This window comes from Protopterus annectens, chromosome 2.part1, assembly GCF_019279795.1.
Source record: "Protopterus annectens isolate FY-2018-M chromosome 2.part1, PAN1.0, whole genome shotgun sequence".
Taxonomy (NCBI): Eukaryota; Metazoa; Chordata; order Ceratodontiformes; family Protopteridae; genus Protopterus; species Protopterus annectens.
This window is the reverse complement of record NC_056729.1, coordinates 945,409,886-945,437,252: the sequence shown is the minus strand read 5'-3', so window position 1 is coordinate 945,437,252 and position 27,367 is coordinate 945,409,886. Positions and strand designations below refer to the sequence as shown.

Below are 27,367 nucleotides of genomic sequence, written 5' to 3'. Positions count from 1 at the left end.
TCCCAGACTCTTTACTACCTAGGTGACCAGACAATCCAAGGGTATCTGTGTCAATGCCAGGACATAATCCCAATGTGCCATGAGACCAACTTTTATGTTGCACATTTTTTTTACAATTATAATATGTTATTATGGTTCTCCCTGCTGCAGCAATGAAATAAACAAAGGTAGAGTTTGTAGAAATTTATTTCTCATCTAATTTCCAAAGACCTTTTTAACCTGATTAGTGTCATTTCCAGTCATGAAGTTAATTGACTTCACAATCAGAAAGTCATGTTAAATTAGTTTACAGACTTGTATTGCACATCTGTCTGCCTATCTATCAATATAATTTATCTTTCATCAGATGGTGAGATGGCTTGCCAGACAGTATATGTAAAACAGAAAACATACCTGGCAGTTTAATGCATCATATCGATAATCTCTTGTGAAAACTCCACAGACAGTTATTCCAGCAGGCAACTCCTTAATAAAACGGTTATGAACAGTTGCTACAACCTGGTGTACAAGAGCCTACACAGACAAAAATATTAATTATTTTTAATCAAGCAGAATAAAAATAATAACTATATTACACAAAACATTAATACATTCAGTAATGAATATTGTAATAAAACTGAAGATTAAAGTTCTGAACTGAATTATTAATCATTAGTATGATCATTTATTCTGAAAAAACAGAAAATAAACTACTAAAATAGAAAAAAAATGGCTTCAGAAAGCAACCAGTAGTTTTTAAAGTGCATAAAGCGCTTTTCGTTTAATAAAATGAAGAAGTTTGATTTTATCAAATGAAAAGCGCTTTATGCACTTTAAAAACTACTGGTTGGTTTCTGAAGCCGTTTTTTTTTCTATGATCATTTATTACTTATTTAACTGCCAGTATGTTACTTGGATAAGGTCAGTGCACAGCTCCTCTTTTTAAGGTTAAACCAGGAGCACTGATACTGTAAACTGTTACATTCAGAGTCTCAATATGTGAATAGTAACTCAGTGAATAAAACCTGGGATTACAGGATAAAGCTTGCTGGGATCTTAAATCATTAACATTCTAGACAGGTGTTCTTAATATCTTATCTCATTTTTTGTAATTTATTTTACAGTGTCATTTCTTTCCTCCACTTTTTGAAAAGCACGTCATCTCCTTTTTGAATGATGTAGGAGCTACACTGAGTAAATATAATGTTATCCCAAAAGGCCAACATTTCTCTTCTGCGACATGGGGACAAGTGCAATGGTACAAATATTACACCAGCTAATGAAGATGAGTGCTGTTAACAAAGCTATGTCTATTCTAAGGGGACTAGAGATAAGAAAAGAACAGATAGTAAACAGTGTAATTGGAAAAAAATTCATGATGGACAATGAGCACAAAATCAGGAAGAAAAGAAAAAGGGGAGTAATAACACTGATTTCTAGAGGGACTCCAAATGTGAAAGAACAGAAAAGACAATAATGGTAGATTTGTGGTAGTAGGGCGCAATTAGCAGGGGAGGCGAATTATGCTATCACTAGGGAAGAAGCCCTCAATGCATACTCTAAAGCCAAGAGCACTACATCAATGGGCACTGGTAATATCCAAGGTTGCATCCTAAATAACATGAAACATGACCTATCAGGCCCACTAGAATCATTTTTTAACCATAGCCTCTATTCAGACTTCATGCAAAGCAAATGGAGGAATTTAACTTTTATCACTCTACACAAGGGTGGGCACCTACTGACCCAGGTAACTACAGATCCATAAGTCTAACTAGTCTCATATGCAAAGACATAGAAAGAATCATCATGAAAATGATAAATAGTGACATAAGAAACCTAGCAACATTGGATCCAACCCATTTTGGTTTCATCAAGGGCAACTCATGCCTACTCAACCAGGTAAACTTCTTTGAGAAGGCCATGAAAGCCATAGACAAGACAAAGCAGTGCACAGTTCCTACGACAACATGGCCAAGACATATATAACTCATATGAGCATTGTAGATAAACTCACTAAATTTGGAATAAACCCATACATCACCAGAAGGACAGCTAGCTGGCTCACAGATAGGATCCAAGCAGTTAGAATGGGAGAAGCTACCTCCATAAAGAGACAAGTTACTAGTGGAGCCCCTCAGGGCTGAGTGCTAGGGCCTCTCCTTATTGGCATCTACTTCTCTGAAGTCAAGGTCAACTGCCTGTGACTGACCATTTGACTGCAAACTAGGTGCAGTTATTGAATCCCACCAAAGACAAAAATACCCTTCAAGAAGTCCTAATACAGGCAAATAACTGGTGCCAGAGCCATAATTTAAAATTCAGTGCAAAGAAATGCATAACAATGTCCTTTTGAGAAGACAGCTACCCCTGGAAATTACCACATTGATAATACAACCGTAAGAGTAGACAAAGTGGTCAAGGATTTGGGAATGCATGCAGACAGCACCCTGGGCTTTGACCATCATGTGTCTATGGTGATGAAAAAATCATTCCATACAGCCATACTGCACAACTTATAAGCAATGGTATGGCTTCATTCAACAAAAGAGGTTCTAAAAACAGTTGGTATTTCTATGGACGTTTGAAAGGTGGGAGGGAAGAAGGTGATAAAGATTTGAAACGATTTGTTTAACAGGATTTTAAAAAGAGGTGAGTACCAGCATCTTGGAAGAAAGCTGCCGCTGCTGTATCTGTATTACCCAAAGGGGATAAAGACCCTCAGACACAGCTTCACATATACACATTTCATTGTTAAACCATGATTATGAAGTTTTATGTCTATACTGGATAAGACAGTGACAAAGGTATTGCCAAAATTGATAGATATGGATCAAGGTAATTTTGCGGCGGGGAAACAAACATTTGACAACATTAATAGTAACGATGATAAAGAAGGAAACAGTATGTAAGAAAATGCTGCTACTGAAGGTGGGTCATGATGCAGAAAAAGCATTTCATAAAGTCAGCTAGGATTTTATGAAAAGGGCAGTGGTAGCTTTTGTATTGCTTGGCTGAATAATATGGTTACTTAGAAAGATATATGAAAGGTTAGATGCAGAAATGAAGTGGGAGGGTTCCTCTCCAACAAGCTGTGTTGCAACAGAAGAACAAGGCAGAGGCATCCTCCCCTTTGCTATTTGATTTATATTTAGAGCCACTGCCACAGACAATAAAGAACTAACAAATTCAAAGATATATATGGTATGGTGATTAAGAATAAATTGCCCTTAAGTTGATAAATGCCGAAATGTGGAAGAAGATAATCTAGACAGACAGGTCACTTTGGAAACAGGGAGCTTATTATTTTCAGCATAAGAAAGAAAGAGCTGATCAGACTTGAATTTGTTTTTTGTTCTGTCCAAATAATATCTTGAGCTACGTGTGAACATCAAGATAATGTAATTTTTGTCTGACCTGTTGGAACATTTAGGAAAAATACAGGGAGATCAATGGATGGGTTTAAATTTGTTTTGAAGCAACTCTGGGCAAAAAGGATGGATTAGTTCTCAAGGATACTTGTCCTTGTGGATAGGACAATATGGGGACAAAACAGAGAGAAGTGAGTGTGGAGCACTCTCAGCCGAGAGGATAGCGACAAGGAAGAGTGTCTTCCACGAAAAGAACTTTAGTGAGCTCAAAGGAGGAAGAATTAAGGATGTCAGCACTTAGCTTTATTTAGAAATAATATTATTTTGTACTTCAAAAGTTCAGAAAAGGACATTTTGTGTTGCAGAACATTTTGAGACAGTTTCAAGTCTTTTCAGGATATAAAATTAATGAAGATAAAACAAAGGTGCGTACTCATACATGAATTAGTTTAGCATCACCAATATTTATGGGGGATAATAAGATGAAGTATGGATTAAAAAGGATTCTGTTATGGCAGCTAAGGAAAAGTCTAATCAACAGATAATACAAATGGTGAGAGAGGAAGCTCTTGATTATGGATATGGATGGTAAGATACAAGCGGTGAAACTGTTTTTAGTCTCTATACTTTTATATAGAGGTCAGGCATATTTTATCAACCACAGGAGAAATTGTGAATAGTAAATAATAAGGTGTTGAAGGAATGTATTTGTGAGGGGAAGAAAAGAAGAGTAAAGCTGGTTTTGATTTTTATTTCCATTTTCTAGTAATTGCCTTTTTGACAGCCACCATAATTAGACACAGGAAGGCTTTATCATGTCTAGGCAATTCCGATTCTGTAAAGCTCAGAAAAATCATCTCCCTTGTCACACCAATCTGCCCACCCAGCATTTCAGGCAGTGCATCCTGCAGGGAATCCTTAAAGTCCATCAACTCACCATACTACCAGAAAATATGTTCCCAATTACCTCTTCCTACCCCATCACACCTCCAACAGTTGCTGCCTACATGAGGAAAAATTCTCTGGAGTCTACTTGGGGTATAAAATATCTAAGTAAACATTTCCAAGCAAAAATCCTAAATCTCCTAGATTTATTGCTTATTTGGGAGACACACATACATCCTAACATTGTTTCTTTGTGAATTACTTATCCAATCTCCCTTCCCAATCCTTTCTAACCTCCTCTGATTGATTTGTAATAGTTATGCAATATTGTATATGCTCTACTAACTATTCCTTTTTTAAATAAGACCCCCCTATTTTTTTCTCTTTGCCTATACTACAATATCAATCACTGATAGGGAAGGCAATCTCTAACCTGCATTCCAAATAAATTCTTAGTGTCTTCCCATTCTATCATCTTTTCATCTCTAGTTATTTGCTCCCAATACCTTGGTTCCTTTGCCAGTTTTCTCCAATAAATGTGTGCCACCTCTTGCCTACTGTCTATAAACTAAAACAACTACATTAAAAGTAGTGAATATAGTAACAGAGATAAAGCAGCTGGAATCTGGTCTTTAGAAAAGAATAGAAGCAAACTACATAGGAAAAAAATGTGAATTGTGGGAAAGTACAGTTATGTACACTTACCATAAATGTAGATGTTCGAGTCTATTCACTGTTGCAGTCATCACATTTGGGTTATCTGCTTGCAGTAGCCCTCAGTCGGCCTGATTATCAAAGTCTTGGGTCCTGCATCGGTTGCTGTCTCATCTTCCGTGACGTCAGGTAGTCAGGGGTATAAAGCGTGTAGCCAATGCCATTACATCAGTTTTTCTTGCCCCAGATGTCAGGTGCCCCCTAATGGGAAGCAATTGTATATATATATATATATATATATATATATATGTATACATACATACAAGGTTATACCTCCAACAAAAAAGCAAATACACCAAAAAGCTTTTAAGCATGGTAAAGGAGAAAAGAGGTATAGCCAAAAGAAGTCAGGGGGCTGGAGGGAGGGTAACCAAGACTGCAGCAGTGAATACACTCGAACATCTACATTTATGGTAAGTGTACACAACTGTACTATGTTCTTCATGTTTCACTGTTGCAGTCATCACAATTGGGTAGATTCCCAATGCTAAGGATGGGAGGAGGACTTTAGATAGCATTAGGACCAGCTATAAGGCCCTGCAAGACTGCAATGGCAAAGCCAGCTCTGGATTTAGAGAAAATTGGCAAATGGTAATGCTTGGTGAAAGTATGTACAGAGCTCCAGGTAGCAGTTTCTAGGATGTCCCTGGTAGGGACACATCTGAGGAAGGCTGTAGAGGTAGATGCAGCCCTAATTGAATGGGGTCTAATCCCCTGTGGGATAGGTTTTCCATGGTGCTTATAGCAGAAATGAATGCAATGGCCTATCCATTTAGAAATGGTTTGCTTTGAAATAGCCTTCCCCTCTGCCCCTGCAACAAATGCCACTACTAGTTGTTCAGATTTCTTTTGAAGTTTAGTCCTGTCCAAGTAAAATCTAAGTTGTCGGTGCACATCTAAGGAGTTCAGTATTCATTCCCCTTTCTTCTGTGGATTAGAAAAGAAGGTTGGCAAATGTATGGACTGATTAAGAGCCACACTGGATACTACCTTGGGCATGAAGGAGGGATTGGTCCTGAGGGACATCCTGTCCACATGAAAGATGATGAAAGGCTCCAGTGCCATAAGGGCCTGTAATTCCGATACCCTTCTTGCTGAAGTGATTGCTAAAAGTAAGGCTGTTTTCCAAGAAAGGAATTTTAACTCTGCATTTGCAACTGGCTCAAAAGGAGGAAGAGTGAGTTTTTTCAATACAAAGTTAAAGTCCCAGGTTGGAGTTGGGGCTCTCCTGGGTAGTCTTAAGTTTTTGGCCACTCTGAGGAACTGCTTGAGCAGTGGATGAGAGAAGAGGGTTGGTTCTGTGCTGTAATGAGCTGAAATGGCTGAGGCATGAATTTTAATTATGGAAAAAGAAAGGCCCTTGTGAAGCATCTCAGTTAAATATTGAAGAATCTGAGGTAAATTGGGCGCAGCTGTGTCCGTCCCTTGAGTTTGGTTCCAGGCACAGAATCTTTTCCATTTTTCAGCATAAGATTTTCAAGTACTAGGCTTTCTTGCCTCCAAAATGACATCCAACACTTGTTTACTGTGGGATAGAAATGGAGAGATTAGGTAATTAATCAGGCTGCCAGATTAAGGGTTTGAAGCTGAGGGTGCAGAATTTGGCTCTCCTGCTGTGATAGCAGGGTAGGGGTCTGAGGCAGGTGCTATGGAGCCAGCAGTGACACGCTGCGCAAGAGGGGGTACCAGTGTTGACGTGGCCAATCTGGTGCAATCAGTATCGTCCTTGGTTTGTCCTGTTTGGTCTTTAGTAGTACTTTGGAGAGGAAAGGCAGAGGAGGAAATGCATAAACTGATAGATTTTTCCAGCTAAAGGACAGAGCATCCACTTTCCAAGCTTGTTTGCAGGGAGTCCTTGTGCAGAATTTGTCCAATTGGTAGTTTTAGGGGGAGGCAAACAGGTCTATATCTGGGCTCCCCCATTTGTTTATCAACATGTTGAAAATATTTGGTTCCAGTTTTCATGTAGGTCCATTACATTTCTGCTTAGTTCATTTGCCAATGTATTTAGTTTTCCTGGCAGGAAATGAGCCTGTAGATGCACTTGGTAGCTCAAGGCTGTGTTCCACAGAGCCATGGATAGTCTGCAGAGGAGATATGAATGGGTACCCCCCTGCTTGTTTATGTACCACATAACAGTGGTGTTGCCCGTCTTTACCATTAATTGTCCTGGAAGAATGTGGTCCTTGAAGGCTGTCAGAGCATTCTGTATAGCTAGCATTTATTTTTGATTGATATGCAGGTGCATTTGACTTGGGTTCCATTTGCCCTGAATGCACTTCCCTGCCAGGTGAGCCCCCATGCATAGTCTGATGCATCTGTTGTTAGGGTTTGGGCAGCAGGGGGTAGAGTGAATGGTAGACCTTTGTTTTGGTGGCAGGCCTCTGCCCACCAAAGGAACTCTAACTGTAGGCAAGGAATGATAGGAATGATTGCTTCTAGATCCTGGGAATGTTGACACCATAGGCTTTTTAGATACCATTGTAGTTTCCTCATATGCAGTTTTGCATATGGAATTAGTAGAATGCAGGAGGCCATGAACCCCACGGCTTGCAGTATTTGCCTTGCAGATAGTAAAGTTTCTGTGACCATTAGTTTGAAGTAAGTTGTCAAATGAATTTGTTTCTCTGGCATGAGGAAAGCTATCTGGGAAGTTGTGTTCAAGCTTGCTCCCTGGAATATAATTTGCTGACAGGGTACCAGATGTGATTTCTTTTCGTCTATGGTGTACCCCAGACAAGTTAGCACCTTTTGTACAAATGACAAATGATTCAAAAACATGTCCTGGCTTTCTGCCTGAATTAGACAATCGTCCAGGTATGGATATATTTGAATATTTCTTTGCCTGCAAAATGCAATGACTGGAGCTAGGCACTTCGTGAATACCGTGGGCACAGAAGATAAGCCAAAGGGCAGTGCAGAGAACTGATAGTGCATGCAGCCTGCTTTGAAGCATAGGTATCTTCTGCAAGATTCCCTGATTGGGATGTGCAGGTAGGCTTCTTTTAAATCCAGTGTTGCCAACCAGGCATCATGTGAAGCAACTGGTGAAGAGTTAGCATCTTGAATTTTGGAATCACCAAAAAGATGTTTAGGATAGAAGGGTCCAGGATAGGACACCATGAGTTGTCTTTTCTGGGTACCAGGAAAAGTCTTGAGTAGAAACCTTGTCCCTTTTCCTCTTCTGGTACAGTCTGAATAGCCTTTAATCTTAAGAAAGAGAATACTTGATTTTGAGCCTCTGCCCACTGATTTGGGGGTAGATCAGGCCAGCCGTTTGGGGTTGGTAACATGTGAAAGTGAAATTTGTATCCTTGGAAAACTATGTTTAAAACCCATTTGTCCTGGGTTTGGACCTGGAGTTCCCAGTTTTTGCCTGCAGAGCAATCTTTCCCCCTAAAGAAGCAGTCACTTGAGAAGTGCTTTGAAGTTTTAAAGTTAAGTCATTAAGACAGCTTACCAGAGGGGGAGTCTTACTACTCCCTGATTTGGAAGTGGGAGCACCCCACTGCTTAGTCCTGTGCATACCCTGGGAATGAAGCCTGGGTGTTCTGCTGGTTCTGGGTTTGAACAGAGAAGGCCTGGAAAAGGCAGGAAAGGACCAATTTTTTGAGGGCCAATGCCTACTAAATCTTGGAGGCTACACTTGTAAGAAATCTTTAACAGTTTGCATAGATTTAGCTTTTTCCTCCATCTTTTTAAGAACTTCTTCTGCTTTGTTGCCAAACAGGTGGTCCTGATTTAAGGGAGCATCCAGCAATTTAGTTTTAACATGATCTGGCAAAGATTGCTCCTTAAACCAAGCATGCCTTCTAAGTACAGACCCCGTGACAGCAGCCCTGCTAGATGCCTCTAGTGAATCAAAACCACATTGCAAAGTATGTTTTCCAACCTGTTCAGCAGAATGCATTAAATCCTGTAAATCCTTATTTTCAGCACAATCAGGAATCAACATAATTTTCTGTTTAAGCAAACCAATAATATGTTGCTGATACTTTAACATATGAAACTAGCAATTTAAGGCCCTGATTGCCAAGTTTGCAGAGGTGCATATCTTCTTACCCCATCTATCCAGGGCCCTGCAATCTCTATCAGAGGGGGTAGGATTTTTGGCAGTAGTAGCCTTAATGCCCTTGGGTCCCTGTGAAATGGTCTCAGGGTCCACAGTAGGATTTTTAAAAAGGAACTTGTGAGAATCAGGAACCCGGTAATATCTATCAGGTTTTCTGGGAGCAGGAGGTAAAGAGTCAGAGGCCAAGCTAGAGTCCAAAAAGGTGTCATCAACAATGTCCAGCACAGGAGGGATAGCTAAAGGCCTGTGTTGGGGCAGAAGAAAGAAATCTCTAAGCCTCTTTTTAGAATCAGAGTAATCCTGGCTTTCCCAGTGAAAATGCTCCCTAAGAGTATGCAAGGTTTCACCAAAAGAAAAATCCTCTGGGGGGAAGCAGAGGGAATAGAGTCCTCTGCATCAGAATCCTCATAGGTAGATAAGGGTAAATCCTGGTCATCAGAGGAGACAGAAATTTCAGAATCGTGGTCAAAAGTATCATAAGCAAATTCAGTCCTAGGTCTCTTATTGGGGGAAGGTTGGCTTCCCCTGATTAAAGTAATAAGGTCTTCAGCCATTCTTATCATTTGTTTTTTAGGCATAGAGGCCTGACCATGTGGTCTGGGCATCAGTTTTCTAGGCATGGTTTGAGTTTTAGGCCTTGAAGAAGAAGATGGCGTTGGTTTATTATGCAAGTCAGTAGGCCTGAATACACCCTCAGAAGCCGATGGCTGCACAGCGGCTCCGGTCCCATCCAAGTTAAGGACATCCATAGGTTCCACACTTGAAGCATCAAACGGCATACTGGACTCCAAATGGGTCTCAGTAGAGGCCTGCGAATCTGAAGTAGTGGGTATCAGGGGCTGCAAAAGCACCTCACTGAGTACCGGCGAACTGGCGACTAGCTTAGGAGAAGCGTTGTTGACAGCTTTGGACCTAGGTGGCCTGTCTCTGTCTTTATCTTTGCATTTTTTCAGAATGTCTGTTGTCGGGTGGCTTACCGAAGACATATCTGGATAATTGAACTGAGTACCAAAATATTTAGAAGCAAAAATATACCGATGACGAATAGTTTGTGGTTTAAATAAGGCACAAAACTGACAGCGAAGTATGTCATGGTCAGGGCCTAAGCAAGGAATATAGTACGAATGAAAATCTTTATGAGGTATTTGCTTTCCACAAGAAATACGATTATTGACTTTTATTGACATCGGTTTAGAGCAAGAAAAAGTTTCCCCAATGGGGTACTTAGCTTTAGTTGAAGACTTCGGTTCTGAAACTCGAAAATGAAAATTTCAGGAGTCGGCCGACTGGCACTTGCGAACTGCTTCAGCTTCGGGCACCGCACGGCAAGAAAGACTGATGTAATGGCATCGGCTGCATGTTTTATACCCCTGATGACATGACGTCATGGAAGATGAGACAGCAACTGACGCAGGACCCAAGACTTTGATAATCAGGCCAACTGCAAGCAGTTAACTCAAAGGTGATGTCTGCAACAGTGAAACACGATGAACATCAATATATACAGGGGAGGAATGAGGTTTAAAATAAGGCAGGACTGAAATGAGCTGTGTAATGTTTGACTGAAAATGACTGGGTAGATTATAAGTGATGTATAATATTTGCAACTGGGAGTATGGTTTAAGATGTAAAATGCTTGCAACTAGGATTGTGTCGGTGTGGATTGTTTTCATTTATATAAATGTATGATTGCCTATGTCGTAAGTGATTGTTTAATAAAAATGTTTCTTGTTTTAGAAAAGGGAAGGAATTAAATAATTTAAATAATGTTGGTTAGGTTATATGATATATAGCAATATATGTGAAGTATAATGTTTGTAAATGTGAACTTGTTAATACAGTTTGATTGCTTTTATACAATGTACATTTGCCTAAATCACAAGTGATAATTCAATAAAGGTGTTTAAAAAAAAAAAGAAGACGAGTAAAGTGAGACATGCTGATTATCTCCATAGAACAAGGTGGTTTACAATGACCTGATATGAAGAGGTATTTTAAAACTACACAGCTGAGGCTCACATATGTAACACAAGCACAAGGTTATAAATCAAAGTGGAAGGGATGATGATGAAATGGGGGTGGTCAAGAAACAAGGACAGAATAGGCTTTTTTATGCAGGTTGCTATGGCGACTAACAACAACCATACATGATATTATAGTCACGAAGCAGAAAAAATAATTCTAATAACTAAGTCAACATCTGAGTGTTGAAAGGAGGTTTTGCCTTTAAGGATGGCTACAAATAGGGATTTATAAAATAAGAGGGACTGGAATTTACTTATGAAAATCAGCAAAGGAGACACGATACTGGGAGCAAACAAGTAGAGAGGGAAAGGAAATACAGTAGGATGAAGCCTAGAAGAAGTTTTGACTGCAAGTTAGAGACTGACTTCTCCATCAGAGTTTAATAAGAGAAAATAATCAAAGAGAAAGGGATAAGGCAGTGCTAAGTGAAAAACTAACTCTGGTAGATTTTTTAGTTGAGATTGGAGTAGTTGCCCCTGATAAAAAGGATAACAGGTATACTGCATGATAGCTACTAGGAATCACTTGGAGGTCAGAAAAGACTGAGGAGACTCAAAAGGAAATTTACCAAAGATCAATGGGAGGACATCTGTATGGCTCCCAAATATGCAACAAAGGCCAGAAGGCTTAGGAATTTGCTTGGAAGTGTTTGCATAGGTATTTTTATACCTTAGGGAGACTTCAGAGAATTTTTTTCTCAACTACATAGCAAATAATAGAGGTGTGGTTGCAAAGAAAGGTAATCAGATCCATTTATTTTGGGAGTGCAATGAGTGGAACATTTTAAAAATTCACTACAGAGCACTTTTTCAAAAATGTTGGGAAAGCAAATGGTTCTAACAAGGGAAATTATTCTTTTGACCTGGGACACAGCAGCAGTATTGCCTAGACATAATAACCCGCTACTAAGTTTAAGGTTATTGGCTACCAAAAGAACAATAACTAGAAAATGGAAATCAAAATCAAAACCAACTTTAACTGAAGTATTGAATATTGTAAATGACATTAAAAAACTGGAGGCAGGATCTTTAGAAAAGGGAGGAAGCAAATTAAATAAAATAAATGGAATTTGTGGAAATAAAACGTAGAATAGTCTCCAGGTGGAGGAATGGGGTTTGTGGCCTGCACTGTGGTGGCAGGACAGGTAGCTTACATCCTTCTAAGCTGATTGAGGGCTCAGTGTCTGTTATTCTAAAAGTGTATTAGTTCTGGTTTAAGCACTTAGGCTTCAGGCCAGTTATTTTACATTAAGAGGGTTCGTGGTCTGCACTCTTAGGTTCATAGGTTCATAGGTTGGTACTAGGCTATCAGCCCTAGGGCCTATACAAGCCTAGCCATAACAATTCCCTGGCTATTTCTTCCCACACTATTTACTTCTCTGGACCCCTGTCTAGCAGGGTGACTGACATGATCCCCGGGGTGAATTTCCTTTCTCCCATCCAATCGTCAAGGTTCCTTTTGAAGAGGACCAAAGAGGCATTCTGCTTGACATGTATGGGCAATCTATTCCAGAGTCTGGGGAGTCTCTGGGTCAGGAACCTATCCCTCCAGCATGTTTTGTTTATTGTGATGACAAGGTTTAGATCCCTGGAGCGTGTGGCTCTTGTGGGAGGAGAGGCTGGACTCTGCCCTTCTGAGTTGGGAATTTCTGGTTAAAGGCTTATAGTGCCTGCATATTTGAACTGCTTCTTACTGTAATTGGTACACCTTGTTTGCTGTAGCATAGACTAGATCCAGGCCTGCTGAATCTAGCTTTGTTTGTATGCTTGTTGTTTGTTTGCTTGTTATTTCCCAGAAAAGCTAATTCCATCTAAAACGCGGCTTTTCAGCGCTTCTGTGGATCCCTAGTGATATCTGCATTGCTTACTGTGCTTATTTCCTTGTTTCACTTGAAAGAAAGTTACTGTTTGTCATTTTTGCATTTAAGTTACCTGAACACATTGCATTTAAGTTACCTGGCACTTGCTCACTAAAGCAATTATATAAGTCAGCACTAAAAAAATTAAAAGCACTACACCCTCACAAACTCCCCTTGAGTACCTTGTTCCCCATTGGCCCTTTTTTCAATTATAAAGGAGTTCTTAATACTATTCTAGCATGTCCAAAGGTCAGTTGTCAATCTCCTCTCCGGTCCAGCTGGTGAATCTGGGAATCTTGAGGCAATGTTACAACTGCCTCATGTACACAGACAACCCTCTCCTCCTCCCATGAAATTCCAACACATGTGAGAGATGCAACCATATAGCCAAACTGGAGGCTAAGCTCTCTCAACTCAGTACTGGCGTAACCAGTCAGGAGGAGAAGGAAACCACACTCACTACAATTCCAGTCTCACATAGACCTACCATGACAGCAAACCAAACACATAAACACACAAAAACATACTCTGAGGCTCTAAATAAAAATCTGCCTAAGCAGCAGAGACCTCCAAAGCAGAGACCCAAACAACCGCTACCCCAAAACAAAACACGTGCAACACATAGCTCACAAAGCCAGTGTGCCGAACAGTCACAGCCCTTAAGGCTAAACAACACACCTGATACACTTGTAATAGGTGACTCTATCATCAGGCACACTGACGTCCCACTCACCAGGCTGAACAAGGAGAAGGTCACGGTGAGCTGCCTGTCTGGCGCTAGGATCTGCCACATAACACAAGCACTCAGGTCACTCCAAGGCAAGTACAAATATGACTCAGTCATTGTCCATGCTGGTGTGAATGACCTGAGATATACCTCCCTGGACTACATGAAAAGAGACATAGAGGAGCTCTCTGAGCATGTAGCCCAGGCCGGTATGACCCTGACCTTGAGTAGCATCTTACCCTCACCAAGAATGATGCCACAATATGAAGACAAGATGATCAATTTCAACAATTGGCTTAAGTATTGGTGTCATTCAAAGGGGATCCAATGCCTGTCAGCCTGGGATGACATGCTTGACAAGCCACAATGCTTCGCTAGGGACGGCTTGCACCTGTCACCTCTGGGCTTTCGGATTTTGGCAAAGGCTCTTGCTACCCCCATAGTGCCTTTTTTAGGCAAGGCTCAAAAGACAAACCCACCTCCATAGGTATCACAAGGGATAAGAAACTAAGAGTAATGCTACTCAACGCCAGAAGTCTAAACCTCAAGATGCATGCACTCAAACTCTCCTTAGCATGGAGAACATCGATATCTGTGCAGTAACAGAAACCTGGTTCAAGGCTCGAGAGCACCCCAGCACTACCAGGTTATACCTCATACCATGCTTTTCGCCCCAAAACTTGGACCGAACCACAAAAGGAGGGGAGTATCAATATTCACAAAGATACCCACACCTCCAAGTTGGTGGCACAGCACGAAGCATCAGAGACTATCCATGTGCAACTAACAGTGGGTAAAACTGCCTTCCAGTTTATAGCCTGCTACAGACCACCCTCCCAAACTCAGGAACCCCATTTGGCCTTCCTGAGAACACTGGAAAATATGAAGGTCTCTCCAAACACCATTATATTGGGTGACTTCAACTACCCAAACATAGACTGGGAGCATTACTCTAGCTCCAACACCCTAGCCCAAAGGTTCCTAGAATTTATAAACTCAAATGCTATGGAACAACTTGTTACCACTCCCACAAGAGGGGAAAACATACTGGACCTGATCATCACCAACATGGGGACTCTATGCTCCAGACCAGAAGTGTATCCCTCACTGGTAAGATCAGACCATAAACTAATCTCACTGGATATTCACATCCCGACCCCACCCCCTGCCCAGAAAACCACAGTGAAAAACTTCTCTAAAGCAAATTTCACACTCCTCAAAACCGAGGTGGAATCCTTCAAAGTCCCCAGGCCTGTGGAAAATACGTCCCAGACCGCAGAATCCTTTATAAACGCATTCTATGAACACCTTCAGGAATGCATGGATCATGCAATCCCAAATAAAACCAAGACCCAATCCTCCAAAGGCAGACATCCTGTCTGGTGGACCCCAGCCATAAACAAACTATACAATAGAAGGAGGAAGCTACTACATGATAGAGCAAAATCCCAAAAAGGGAAGGCATCTCTGATCAGTATTAGCAAAAAACTACAGGCACTCATAAAATCATCTAAGGCCAGCTTCGAGAGAAAAAGTGCACAGGACACTAAGGATAATCACAAGGCTTTCTTTAGTTATGTTAGGAACCTGGGTGGGAATTCCCAGATATGCTCAGAATTAGTCCAAAATGACAAAAAAATACAGCGAACCCACAGACATTGCCAACATCCTAGCTGACAGGTTCAGCGCAAACTTCATCCCCCCCTCCCCACCAAAAGGGCAAATATCTATCCCAGCGGAGTGCTGCCCCCCTGACATCTCAGATGCTCAGTTAAGAGCCGCCCTCTCCAAAGCAAAAAACACAGCATCAATGGGACCAGACAGTGTCCTGGGCTGCATCCTACATGAACTCCAAGAAGAGCTTACCCCAAACATAAAACTACTGTTCATTCTCAGCCTTACTACAGGATATGTACCCAAAGAGTGGCGTACAGCAACAGTGGTCCCTCTCCACAAAGGTGGTTCCTCAACGGATCCTGGAAACTAAAGCCTCCTAAGCCTGACTAGCTTGGTCTGCAAAGCTATGGAAAGGATCATCATGGACCTCATAAATAAAGATATTGATGACCTACAGACACTGGATCCTACCCAGTTCGGCTTTGTTAAGGGCAGATCCTGCCTCTTAAACCTGGTTGATTTCTTTGAAACAGTCACCAAGGCTATTGACGAGGGGAAGGTGGTCCACACAGCCTACCTGGACCTCGCAAAAGCCTTTGATACAATACTCCACTCGGGCATTATAGATAAGCTCACCAGCTTAAATATAAACCCCTGTGTCACTAGATGGGTTGCAAACTGGCTCAAGGACAGATCCCACATGGTTAGAATTGCTGGAGCCATGTCAGACTCCAAAAAAGTTACAAGTGGCATCCCACAAGGCTCAGTCCTGGGACCTCTCTGGTTCGGCATATATTTCTCAGAGGTACAGGCCAACACGGAAGGACTGCAGCTGACCAAGTTCGCAGATGACTGCAAACTGGGTGCCATAATCAACTCTCCAGCTGACACAAGCATCCTCCAAAAGGGCCTCATAGAAACAGACAACTGGTGCCAGAGCCATGGCCTCAAGCTAAACGCCAAAAAGTGTATAGTCATCCCCTTTGGCAAAAACAAAGTGCCCACAAATTACCACATAGGTGGTAATCCATTAAGTACAGAAGAAGTAATTAGGGACCTGGGGACCCAAGTTGATAGCAATCTCTCATTTGACAACCACGTGGCCAAAGTGGTTAGAAAAACATTTTATATAGCCCACCTAATCATGAAGGGATTCACATCTAGATCAGGGGAGGTCATTGTGCCTCTTTACTCATCCCTCATCAGGCCCATAATTGAGTACAATGCCCCTTTTGGGATGTACCTTACCAGACACCTGCAGCAACTGGAAAGACCCCAAAAGTACCTCACCAAGAGGATCAAAGGGCTCAAACAGATGCCATATGCTGCCCGGTTAAAGAAACTCCAGCTCTACTCAGTGGCATACCGCCTGCTCAGAGGCGATCTGTGCCTGACGTATAAAGCAATGTCCAACCCGGAATTAATGGACATGCTGCACCTCAGAAAATCCAAATCCCATCGAGCCACGTGCTTGAGAGACTTGAACCTCAGCACTGAAATAAATAGGACATGCTGGAGGGACAGATTCATAACCCAGAGGCTCCCTTCACTCCGGAATAAAATCCCAGTCCAGGTTAGGCAGAGTCCCTCATTGACTCTCTTCAAGAGGAATCTTGATGAGTGGATGGGAGATCATAGGTTTACCCCGGGTATCACTTCTGTGTCACTGTTAGACAGAGGCACAATATACTAACCTCAAAAAAGGGCATAGCAAAATTAATTTAAAATGGGTGGCGAAAGCCAAACACACTCTGGCTAGGCTTATAAATGCCCTAGGGCAGATAGCCTAGTATGAACCTATGAACCTATGAACCTATAAGAAATTGCAGGAACTGGGCAATTTTTTTAACACTGGAGTAAATGACATTTGTTAAACGAAAAAACACATACGTCTACTGCATGGAAATAATGGGAAATATCAGTATGTTTTGTTTATACTAATGTATCCGTACCTATGTCATTCCTTCCGCTGTGATTTAATACAGATGTTATAAAAAAAGCTATGTCTATTCCAGATGTCAGATTTTAACCTAAAACTACCACCCCAAACCAGGAAATGGTGTCCTAACAGTTTGATAGTAACCCAACCTCCAAATCTCACTAAACATGGCATTATTACAGTATTTTATTATTTTGATACTGTTTGGAAATTTTATCTCCACAATGCCACTGAAAATGTGTTACCCCTAGTGAGCAGTATTGTAAATAAATATGAATTAATACAGTTTCATCTAGCCTGCTGATGTTTAGCATTATGGATAAATGGTTCACCTTCAAAAGTAAGCAGAGCAAGCCCAGACACCATACATTTATAGGTTCTTAGGTAGGTACTAGGCTATTGGCCCCAGGGCCTATAGAAGCCTAGCCAAATGGTACCCTGGCTTTTGCCACCCAAGAAAATTATATTCCTGTGCCCCTGTCAAGCAGAGCCACAGAAGTGATCCCTGGGGTGAATTTCCTATCTCTCATCCAATCATAAAGATTTTTCTTGAAGAGTGCTAATGAGGAGCTTTGTTTGATATAGATAGGTAGTTTGTTCCAGAGTATGGGAAGTCTCTAGGACAGGAATCTATCCCTCCAACATGTTCTGTTTATTGTGGTGACAAGGTTTAGGTCCCTACAGTGTGTAGCTTGGAGGGATTGGGATTTGTTTACGTGGAGCATATCCAACAGCTCTGGGTTTGACAAAGCTTTGTATGTTAGGCAGAGATCGCCTCTGAGTAGGCGATATGTGACAGAGTAATGCTGGAGTTTTTTGAGACGGTCTGCATAGGGCATCTGTTTGAGGCTGGTAATCCTCTTTGTAAGGTATTTCTGTGGCCTTTCCAGTTGTTGTAGATGTCTTGTGAGGTGGCAATGTGATTATCAAAGGAGAGACTACTGTCCACCTGTGTCCCAAGATCTCTTATCACACTTTCGGTGTTAAGTAGACTACCGCCTATGTGGTAGTTCATGGGTACAGAGTTTTTACCAAAAGGGATGACAATGCACTTTTTGGCATTGAGCTTGAGGCCATGGCTTTGACACCAGGCATCTGTCTCAGTGAGGCCCTTTTGTAGGATGTCCACATCATTAGGAGTTTTGATTATGGCTCCTAGTTTGCAGTCATTTGCGAACTTTGTTAGCCAAAGACCTTCTGTGTTAGCCTGTACTTCAGAGAAGTAGATACCAAACAAGAGAGGACCTAGGGCCTATACCCTGTGGTACTCCACTTGTCACTGGTCTGAAGATGGATTTAGAGTCTGCTACTTTCACAGTGTGGGTTCTGTCAGTGAGCCAGTTGGCAACCCATCTTGTGACATAGGGATTTATACCTAGTTTAGTGAGTTTATCTACAATTCCAGAGTGGGAGATGGTGTCAAAAGCCTTGGCGAGATCTAGATAGGCTGTGTGAACCACCATACCCTCATCTACGGCTTTGGTGACCGCTTCAAAGAAGTCTGTCAGGTTTAGGAGACATGATCTGCCTTTTACAAACCCAAACTGGGTAGGGTCCAGAATTTGGAGATTACCAATGTCATTGTTTATAAGTTCCATGATGATACGTTCCATAGCCTTGCAGACAGGCTCATCAGGCTAATGGGGCAGTAGTTCCCGGGTCTGTGGTAGCTCCCCTCTTGTGGAGTGGGACAACCATTGCTGTGCGCCATTCAGTGGGCACAAAGCCTGAGGTGAGACTATGACTGAACATGGTACTTAGGTGTGGTGCCAGTTCATTCTGTAGTTCATGTAGAACGCAGCCTGGGATGTTCTCAGGTCCCATGGATGCTGTGTTCTTGGCTTTGGAGAGTGTGGTTTTTACCTGTGAAGCCGTGATTACAGGAACTTTGCATTCTTCCAGTATAGAGATGGGCCCTTTAGGGAATGAGAGAGGGGTAAAGTTAACACTGAACCTATCTGCCAGGATGTTGGCAATATCAGTTGGTTCTGTATATTTAGTGCCATTGTGCTGTAACTCAGAGCAGATCTGAGTGTTGCCATTAAGATTCTTGACATAGCTATAGAATGCTTTGTGGCTGTCTTTAGAATCAGTGGCGATTTTGTTTTTGTAACTACGTTTGGCGGATTTTATGAGGGATCTCAGTGTCTTACTGAAGCTGACCATGGAGTTCCTCCAAACATGGGATTTTACTCTTTTTTTCAACAGTTTCTTTCTTCTGTTTTTGAGTTTGTTTATAGCAGGGGACCACCAGATTGGCTTCCTTTTTTGGAGGATAGCATCTTGGTTCTGTTAGGGATTGCACGATCCATGCACTCGTGTAAGTGCTTATAAAGTGCAATTTTATAGGATTCAGCAGTCATATCTCTATTGCCCATCAGCATGGGTGTCGTGAAGTTTTCCACTTCTGTCTTAAGACGTGTGAACTTGGTTTTGGAGAAATTTTTTACAGTGGTTTCCCTAATGGGGGGTGGGGGTGGGATGTGGATGTCTAGGGTGATTTGCTTGTGGTCGGATCTGACCAATGAGGAATTGACCTCTGGTGTGGAACACTGGTTGCCCATGTTGGTTATGACCAGGTCTAGGATATTGCTGCCCCTGGTGGGGGTGTGGATAAGTTGATCCAAGGCGTTGGAATTTATGAATTCCAGAATCCGTTGAGCACAAGAGTTGGTACATGAGTAGTTTTCCCAGTTAATGGTGAGGTAGTTGAAATCGCCCATTATTAGGGTGTTAGGTTGTAACCTAATATTTTCCAGTGTATCAAGAAATGAGGAGTGGGAATCCTGGGGCATGGTAGGGGATCTGTAGCAAGCTACAATTTGGATTGCGGTCTTGCCCAGAGTTAGTTGCACTTGGATAATCTCGGATGCATTATGCTGAGCAACTAGCCTGGATGTGTGGATATCCTTAATGTATATGGACACACCTCCACCTTTAGTGCTTTGGTCCAGGTTAGGTGGCCGAAAGGTGTGGTATGAATTATTGCCAGGTAATGCAAGAGTACTCTCTGGAGCCTTGAACCAGGTCTCTGTCACTGCACAAATGTCGATGTTCTCCATTTTAAGGAGTGCCCCGAGTGAGTGCATTTTGAAGTTTAGACTTTTACCTTTAAGTAGAATTACCCTCAAATTTTGCTTGCTTGTACCTGTTATAGTGGTGAATGTGTCATTTGAATCTTGCCTAAAAAAGGCACTATAGGGGTGGCAAGAGCCTTAGCCAGTATCCAGAATTCCAAGGCCGACAGATGACAAAAAAAATAATTTAATTAATTACAAATGTCATGTCAAGAGGCTTAAAACAACATACAAACACAGTATATGCTCTCTAACCTACAAGTTCTTTTTCAAAGGAGAACTCTCTAGATGCACAGCATGCCACATGATAATGTCTTAAAGCTGTAAACAAAATGCCTGTATGAGAAAGAGAGGTGCATATCTTTTACTGAAAAGACATTTTGATGAAATTCCTGACTGATAGAAGCTTCTGCTTTCTCCAATGTTAATATGATCCTGGTGTGCTTATAGTTCAGTAATGGGGGCTTGGAGGGTGGATTTCAGGGTCACATACCCCTGGAAAAAGACTTACACCAGGATCACAACAACACTAGGGGAAAGTGAGGAGTCTAATCTGATCTGGGCTTTGATTGACGTAGTTTGGGCTCCTGTCACTAGACTGAACATGATACATAGACACACAGACATATACACGCACACACACACACACACACACACACACACACACACACACACACACACACACTTGCACGCACACGTATGAAGAGAGAAAGAACATGCTTTCAGCGTTCATTTAACTAATGAAATATGTCATGAGTAATTACATCAAATACAATTTTTTGCATATTCAAAATGCATTTCAATAGTGAAACTGTTCAATTCTTAGAATATTTTTTAACCCTGGAATAGTCAAGTGTCACCCCTTCCCCATTTGCAAAAATGAGAAAAAGGGGTTGTGGATGGATGGGTGGAGTAGTCAAAATATGTGTCTGATTGCTTCAAATGTTTCATATCTATAGAATATAACTTGAGTTTACACTAAACATCAGGTCTTACTTTGAAATCATTCTTGCTGCACTACAGCATTATTTGGGGGTGTCACTTCAGGATTGTCTTTCTACCACTTTTACCTATCAGTTTTCTTGCAAAAGGACTGGCTTTGACACATTTGATCACCTTTCTGTAATTTCAACTTCTTACACACATCTCTGGTTTCCTCTATGCGGCTTGTCATCTTCTTTATGAACTACACAAGATCTTGGTTTGGCCTTTACAGCTATTTCAGCTTTAAGATGTGGACTTTTCCATGGCATCTGGATTTTTACTTTGACTCCAACTTGTGACCTTCGTAAGTACATACTTGCAAACATTTCAAGCGTGGGAAACAATACCCCTCCAGCCTGCCATTATACCAAAATAGTCATTACTGTAATCTTCTTCTTTTGGCTTTTCCTGATTAGAGGTCGCCACAGCAGATCACCTGGCCGCTCATGATTGGCAATGGAGTTTTACGGTGTTGAGTTGCCAGCCCAGTGCCCAACCTTCCACAGAAGGCACACACATGCATACACTCACACCTAGGGCCAATTTAGAGTGTCCAATCCACCTAGAGCATGTCTTTGGGATGTGGGAGGAAACCAGAGCACCTGGAGGAAACCCACGCAACCACAGGGAGGACATGCAGACTCCGCACAGAAGGCACCCCAAGAAGATCGAACCGGAGAACCTCTTGCTGTGAGGCAGCAACGCTAACTGCTGCACCACCGCGGCCGCCCTAAAATAGTCATTACTGTAATGTGTTTTCAAAAATATCTAAACTAGTGCTTATTTTAATACAATTTGTATTCCAGGTAGTTTTCTGTACATTCTCTCACAGGAGTATTTTGGTCTGTAATAAGTTCTTTATCTTGATTTTGGGGCATTGGCAATGCAGATTCGAGGCACTCTAACTGTTAGCCTTTTTTTTAAAACAAGAAACACTTTTATTAAATCATCACATATGACAGAGAATAATACATTTATATAAATGGAAACGAATCATATTAACATAATTTTAGTTGCAAACATTATACATCATTTATAATCTCGCTAGTCATTGTCAAACATTACATAGCTCATTCAAATCCTGCTTTCGTTTAAACCTCATTCTTCCGCTGCATGCGTTATTCCCACAATTCCCATTTTTTCTATGTAATTTACTCCTGCCCATTTCTAAAGAGCCCCTGTCCAGTTGTTTTATTTGTGTTACTATAATCACTACATCTAGTAAAGCTGGTTTAGGCTTTCATTTACATTTTCTAGTAACTACTTGTTTGTCAGCCACCATAATTAGACTCAGGAAGGCCTTACTATGTCTAGGCAATATTGATTTTGTAACATAGCTCAAAAAACCATTTCTTTAGTTATACTAATTTGCTCACCTGGTATCTCTAACAGAGCAGTCTGCAAGGAATATTTAAAGTCTGTCAATTCAATACATACCCAGAAAATATGTTCCCAAGTACTTCTTTCTTCCCCACCATACCTCCAACATATGTTGTCTACCTGAGGAAAAATTCTTTGGAGTCTACTTGGGGTATAAAATGCCTATGTGAGCACTTCCAAGCAAAGATCGTAAATCTTCTAGACTGTGTTGCATATTTGGGAGACATGCATGCATCCATCCATTCATAATCCCTTTTTCCAATTTTTGCACATGGAGTCAGGGTGTCACTTCAATAGTGACAATCATCTAAAGCCAAGGTTTCCACTGCCATTTGGCTAGCCCTGCCCCAGTAATTCATCCTCACCATATATTTGCATACACACTCAAACCTATGGCCAATTTAGAGTGTCCATTCCACCTACCGCATGTCTTTGGAATGTGGGAGGAAACAGGAACACCTGTATGAAACCCATGTGAACACAGGGAGAAAATGCAGACTCCACACAAAAGGCACTTCAGCTGAGAATCAAACCAGGGTTGTGATGTCTTCTGTGTGGAGTCTGCATGCTCTAGCTGTGTTTACATGCGTAACCCCCCCACTGCTTCTTTGTAAATTGCTTATTCAGTCTCTCTTACCAATCCTTTCTAACCTCCACTGACTGATTATTATAGTTATTATGTAATATTTTGTAAGCTTTACTAATTATTCTTTTTTAACAGCAGGTTCTATTCTAGATTCTACTAAAAATTCTACCAGTGATGGTCTCCATTTTAGGATTCCCCTATTTCTTTCTCTTTGCCTGAACTCATATTAATCCTTGATAGGGAAGGCAGTCTCTAGCCTGCAGTTCAAATAAATTCTTGGTCTCTTCATATTCTATTACCTTTCCCTCTCTGATTATTTGCTCCCAATACCTTGGTTCTTTTGCCAGTTTTCTCAATAAATTCCAGCCCTCCTTGCCTACTGTCTGAATGCCTAATTGAAGTCATCCCTATAGACAGAATCTCCTTTCTCCATTCCCATGTTGGCTTAGTTCTAACTGTTAGCTTTATGCCCATCAACAAACTCATGAGTGACTAAGCTCTTGCAACAGAGTATTACTATGTTTTAAAATTGCAAGATTGTTTCATATCTGTTACAATTTTGTCTTCTTTTTTCTATGCCTACTGTGCAGCTAGAGCAGCTGTACTGTTTTCTTTGGGTCTATATCACGTAGTCGAAATTCTGTAAGTTAGAACACCATATGTTCGAACCTAAATGCTCAAACTTACAGAATTCTGAATACGTAAAAAAAAAAAACATAACAGAAAAGAAAATAAAAGGTTGTAAGCAGGGGGGCAAGCCCCCTGCACCCCCCATGTGGGGGGCTGCACTGCCCCCCCCACACTCATTAAATATACCAACTCCGAGACCGCACTACAATGTGGTAAAGGGAATTTTCCCTTTATTGCACTGTAGAGCGGTCTCTGAATTGGTATATTTAAAGAGCGGGGGGAGCAGAGGGGCTTGCCCCCTGCTTACAGGTGTCAGGACATTGTTCCTGTTTTTTATTTATTCATTTTTTTTGAGTTCGAAGTATGACAACTTCGGACATATGGTCTTGACCATATCACGTTCAAAGTTGTCATACTTCGACTATGTGATATAGACCTGTTTTCTTTTAATGTATGCCTTACTATGGATGTGAACAATCATGCTACATCCCTGAAAATATTTCACTTTCTCAGTGCATAATCCATTTAAATACAATGTTTTCCTTTTCAACTGCTGCATTTAGTCTTACTGTCTTTGGATATTTGTCCTTGGAGTTCCACTAAAAATACAGCTTCACAACTAGACAACTTGAGAATACAAACATAAATACATAAATAAATGGTAAAGAAGATGGCAATCGTTAAAGCTTTTTCTATGGCTCCTTCTCAGAAGGCCTTCCTGGTTCCCAAGCATGCACATACCCGTCTAGTCACCAAAACGTGGTTCCAATATTGTGAAAAGAGTCGATCTTAGCCTGGATTTAGCATCTCAAACTTGTTCAGGTCTTTCCATGAAAGCAGGGTCATATCTCTGACTATCTGAAACCCCATCACCTCATGACAGCTCCAACGTGATAATGACCTTTAAATCCAGGATATCATAGTGTAAGTAAATAAATCAAATTATCACATCACTGCAAGCTATACATCCCCCCACCCCGAGCTCCCCACTATCAATGAAACCTACCAAAACCACTGTAATACCTTAGGCATCGAACCAAACACAATCATCCAAGGTTAATTCAAATTACCCATGTATAAAACTATAAACCTCAGTTCCCCGAACTATATAGTATCTACCCCACCCCCACCCCCCACTAGGGATACAGATCTACTTCAACTCATTCTCAACTTGGAAAACCCAGCAAAACCGGTTACAGTTAGGAATTATTTTAAAGCAAATTACATCCTACTTAGTGACAGTTTGTCAAAATTCAATGCCCCACCTAACCCTGAGTTCACAACAAACTATGTAGATTTGTTCACAGAAACACTGTACAAACATGTAAATGGCCACCTAGAAACTGCTGCACCTACCAGACGTAAGCCCAAAACAACCCCCAAAAACAAACCTCATTGGTGGACTCCTAATCTTAACAGCATATTTAACAAATGGAAAATGATGGCCAAAATCAGAAAGAGCAACTCTCGTAATTACAAGAGTTCACTAATTAAGCTAAAAAGGAAACTAAGAGAACTAAATAAATCAAATAAGTACAATTACAAGGCCAATATATCCTCTCAGGCTTAAAACAACCACAAGCCTTCTACAGCTATGTCCGAAATGTAGCATGCAATACTGTGCAAAACTGGTAGTCAATGGTACCATCTTCACTGAACAGAGTGCCACAAAGAATCTTTTAGTCAACAAGCTCAGTTCAAACTTCAGATCTCACTACCCCTCTGCCACCCCAGTGAAATTCTTACCAGCATAACCTCTCTATCAGCAGGGAGCAGGTCATAGTGGTGCTCACTAACGTCAAAATACAGCCTCAATGGGGCCTGACAATATCCTAGGTTGTCTCCTAAAATAACATGAAACTTGACCTATCAGGACCACTTGAGTCACTTTTCAACTACAGCTTCAAAACATGCTATGTACCCAACAAAGTCTAGAAGATTTAGGATCTTTGCTTGGAAGTGTTTACACAGGTATTTTTATACCCCAAGTGGAGTCCAAATAATGTTTCCTCAGGTAGACAGAAAATGTTGGAGGTGTGATGGAGAAGAAGGAGGTAACTGGGAACATATTTTCTGGGAATGTAATGAGTTGTCAGATTTTAATGATTACATGCAGACTGCTCTGTTGGAGATACTGGGTGAGCAAATTGTTCTAACTAAGGAAATTATTTTTTTGAACTATGATACAGAATCGGAATTGCCTAGACATAGTAAGGCCTTGCTGAGTCTAATTATAATGGCTGCCAAAAAAAGCAATTACTAAAAAATGGAAATCAAAGTCTAAACCAATTTTACTAGAAGTAACAAAGACAGTAATAGAGACAAAACAATTGGAATTGGGATCTTTTGAAAAAGGTTGGAGCAAATTACATAGGAAAATGGGAATTGTGGAATCAATACATGCAGAGGAGGAACAAGGTTTAATAGAAGGCTGGATTTGAATGAGCTATGTAATGTATGATTGACAATGACTGGATATATTATGAGTGATGTATAATGTTTGCAGCTATGGTTGTTTCAGCATGGTTTATAAAGTATAATGTTTGCAACTGAAATTGTGTCGGTATGGTATATTTTCATTTATATAAATGTAAGATTGCCTACGTCATACATGATAATTTAATAAAGATGTTTCTTATTTAAAAAAAAGGCTAATTATCAAGCAAATGGAGAATGGCAAAGGTTATCTTTCACAACAGTTGACCATTAATTGACCATAGAAACAAAAGACCCATTAGTCTGACTAGTCTAATATGCAAAGCCATTGAACAATTTAAAATGGAAATGACCAATAAAGGTAATGACAACCTACAGATACTGAATCCATCCCAGTTTGGTTTTGTCAAGGGAATGTCATGCCTACATAACCTGGAGACTTCTTTGAGAAGATAACTAAGGCAATAGATGAAGGGAAAATGGTACATACCACCTACCTAGATCTGACTAATATATTCAATGCAATACCTCAGTCAGGTATTGTGGAAAAACTCACAGAACTAGGCATAAATGTATACATAACTTGCTGAATTCCCAGCTGGTTCACAGAATGGACCCCAGAAGTCAGGATTGGTGAGACCACCTCCACCAAGAGGCAGGTGACTGGGTCACCTCCTGTTTAGCATCTACTTCTTGGAAGTCATGGCTAATGTTAAGAGCCTCTGGCTCACCAAGTTTGCAAATGACTGCAAATTGGGAGTTATCATACATTCCCTCCATGACACAAATATCCTGCAAACAGGTCTAACACAGATAAATGACAGGAAACAAAGCCACAGATTAAAACTTAATGCAAAGAAGTGCATTATAGTGCATTTTGGAAGAATATCCACCCAGGCAATTGATAAGACACCTGTAAGCATAGCTCTCAACCTTCCGTCTCTGAAATGAGGAACACTGGTCCTCATAATGTAGAACAAATGGGCAAAATGTGGAACACATACCAACAGCGTAATAACAACTTCAGCTAGGAAGATCATACAATTATTAAAATATGCTGGTTTTGCTCATACAATAGATCTTTTAA

The 27,367-nt window shown here is 40.9% G+C and overlaps 1 protein-coding gene across 1 annotated transcript in view; it reads right to left on the bottom strand.

Annotated features, from left to right (window-relative positions):
• LOC122794923 (probable ATP-dependent RNA helicase DDX60) overlaps positions 1-27,367 on the bottom strand; it is a 2,818,219-nt gene that overhangs the window by 1,482,975 nt on the left and 1,307,877 nt on the right. Inside the window, exon 17 of the mRNA XM_044063516.1 lies at positions 394-513. Coding sequence (XP_043919451.1) covers positions 394-513 — 120 coding nt within the window. The remainder of the gene's footprint in view (positions 1-393; positions 514-27,367) is intronic.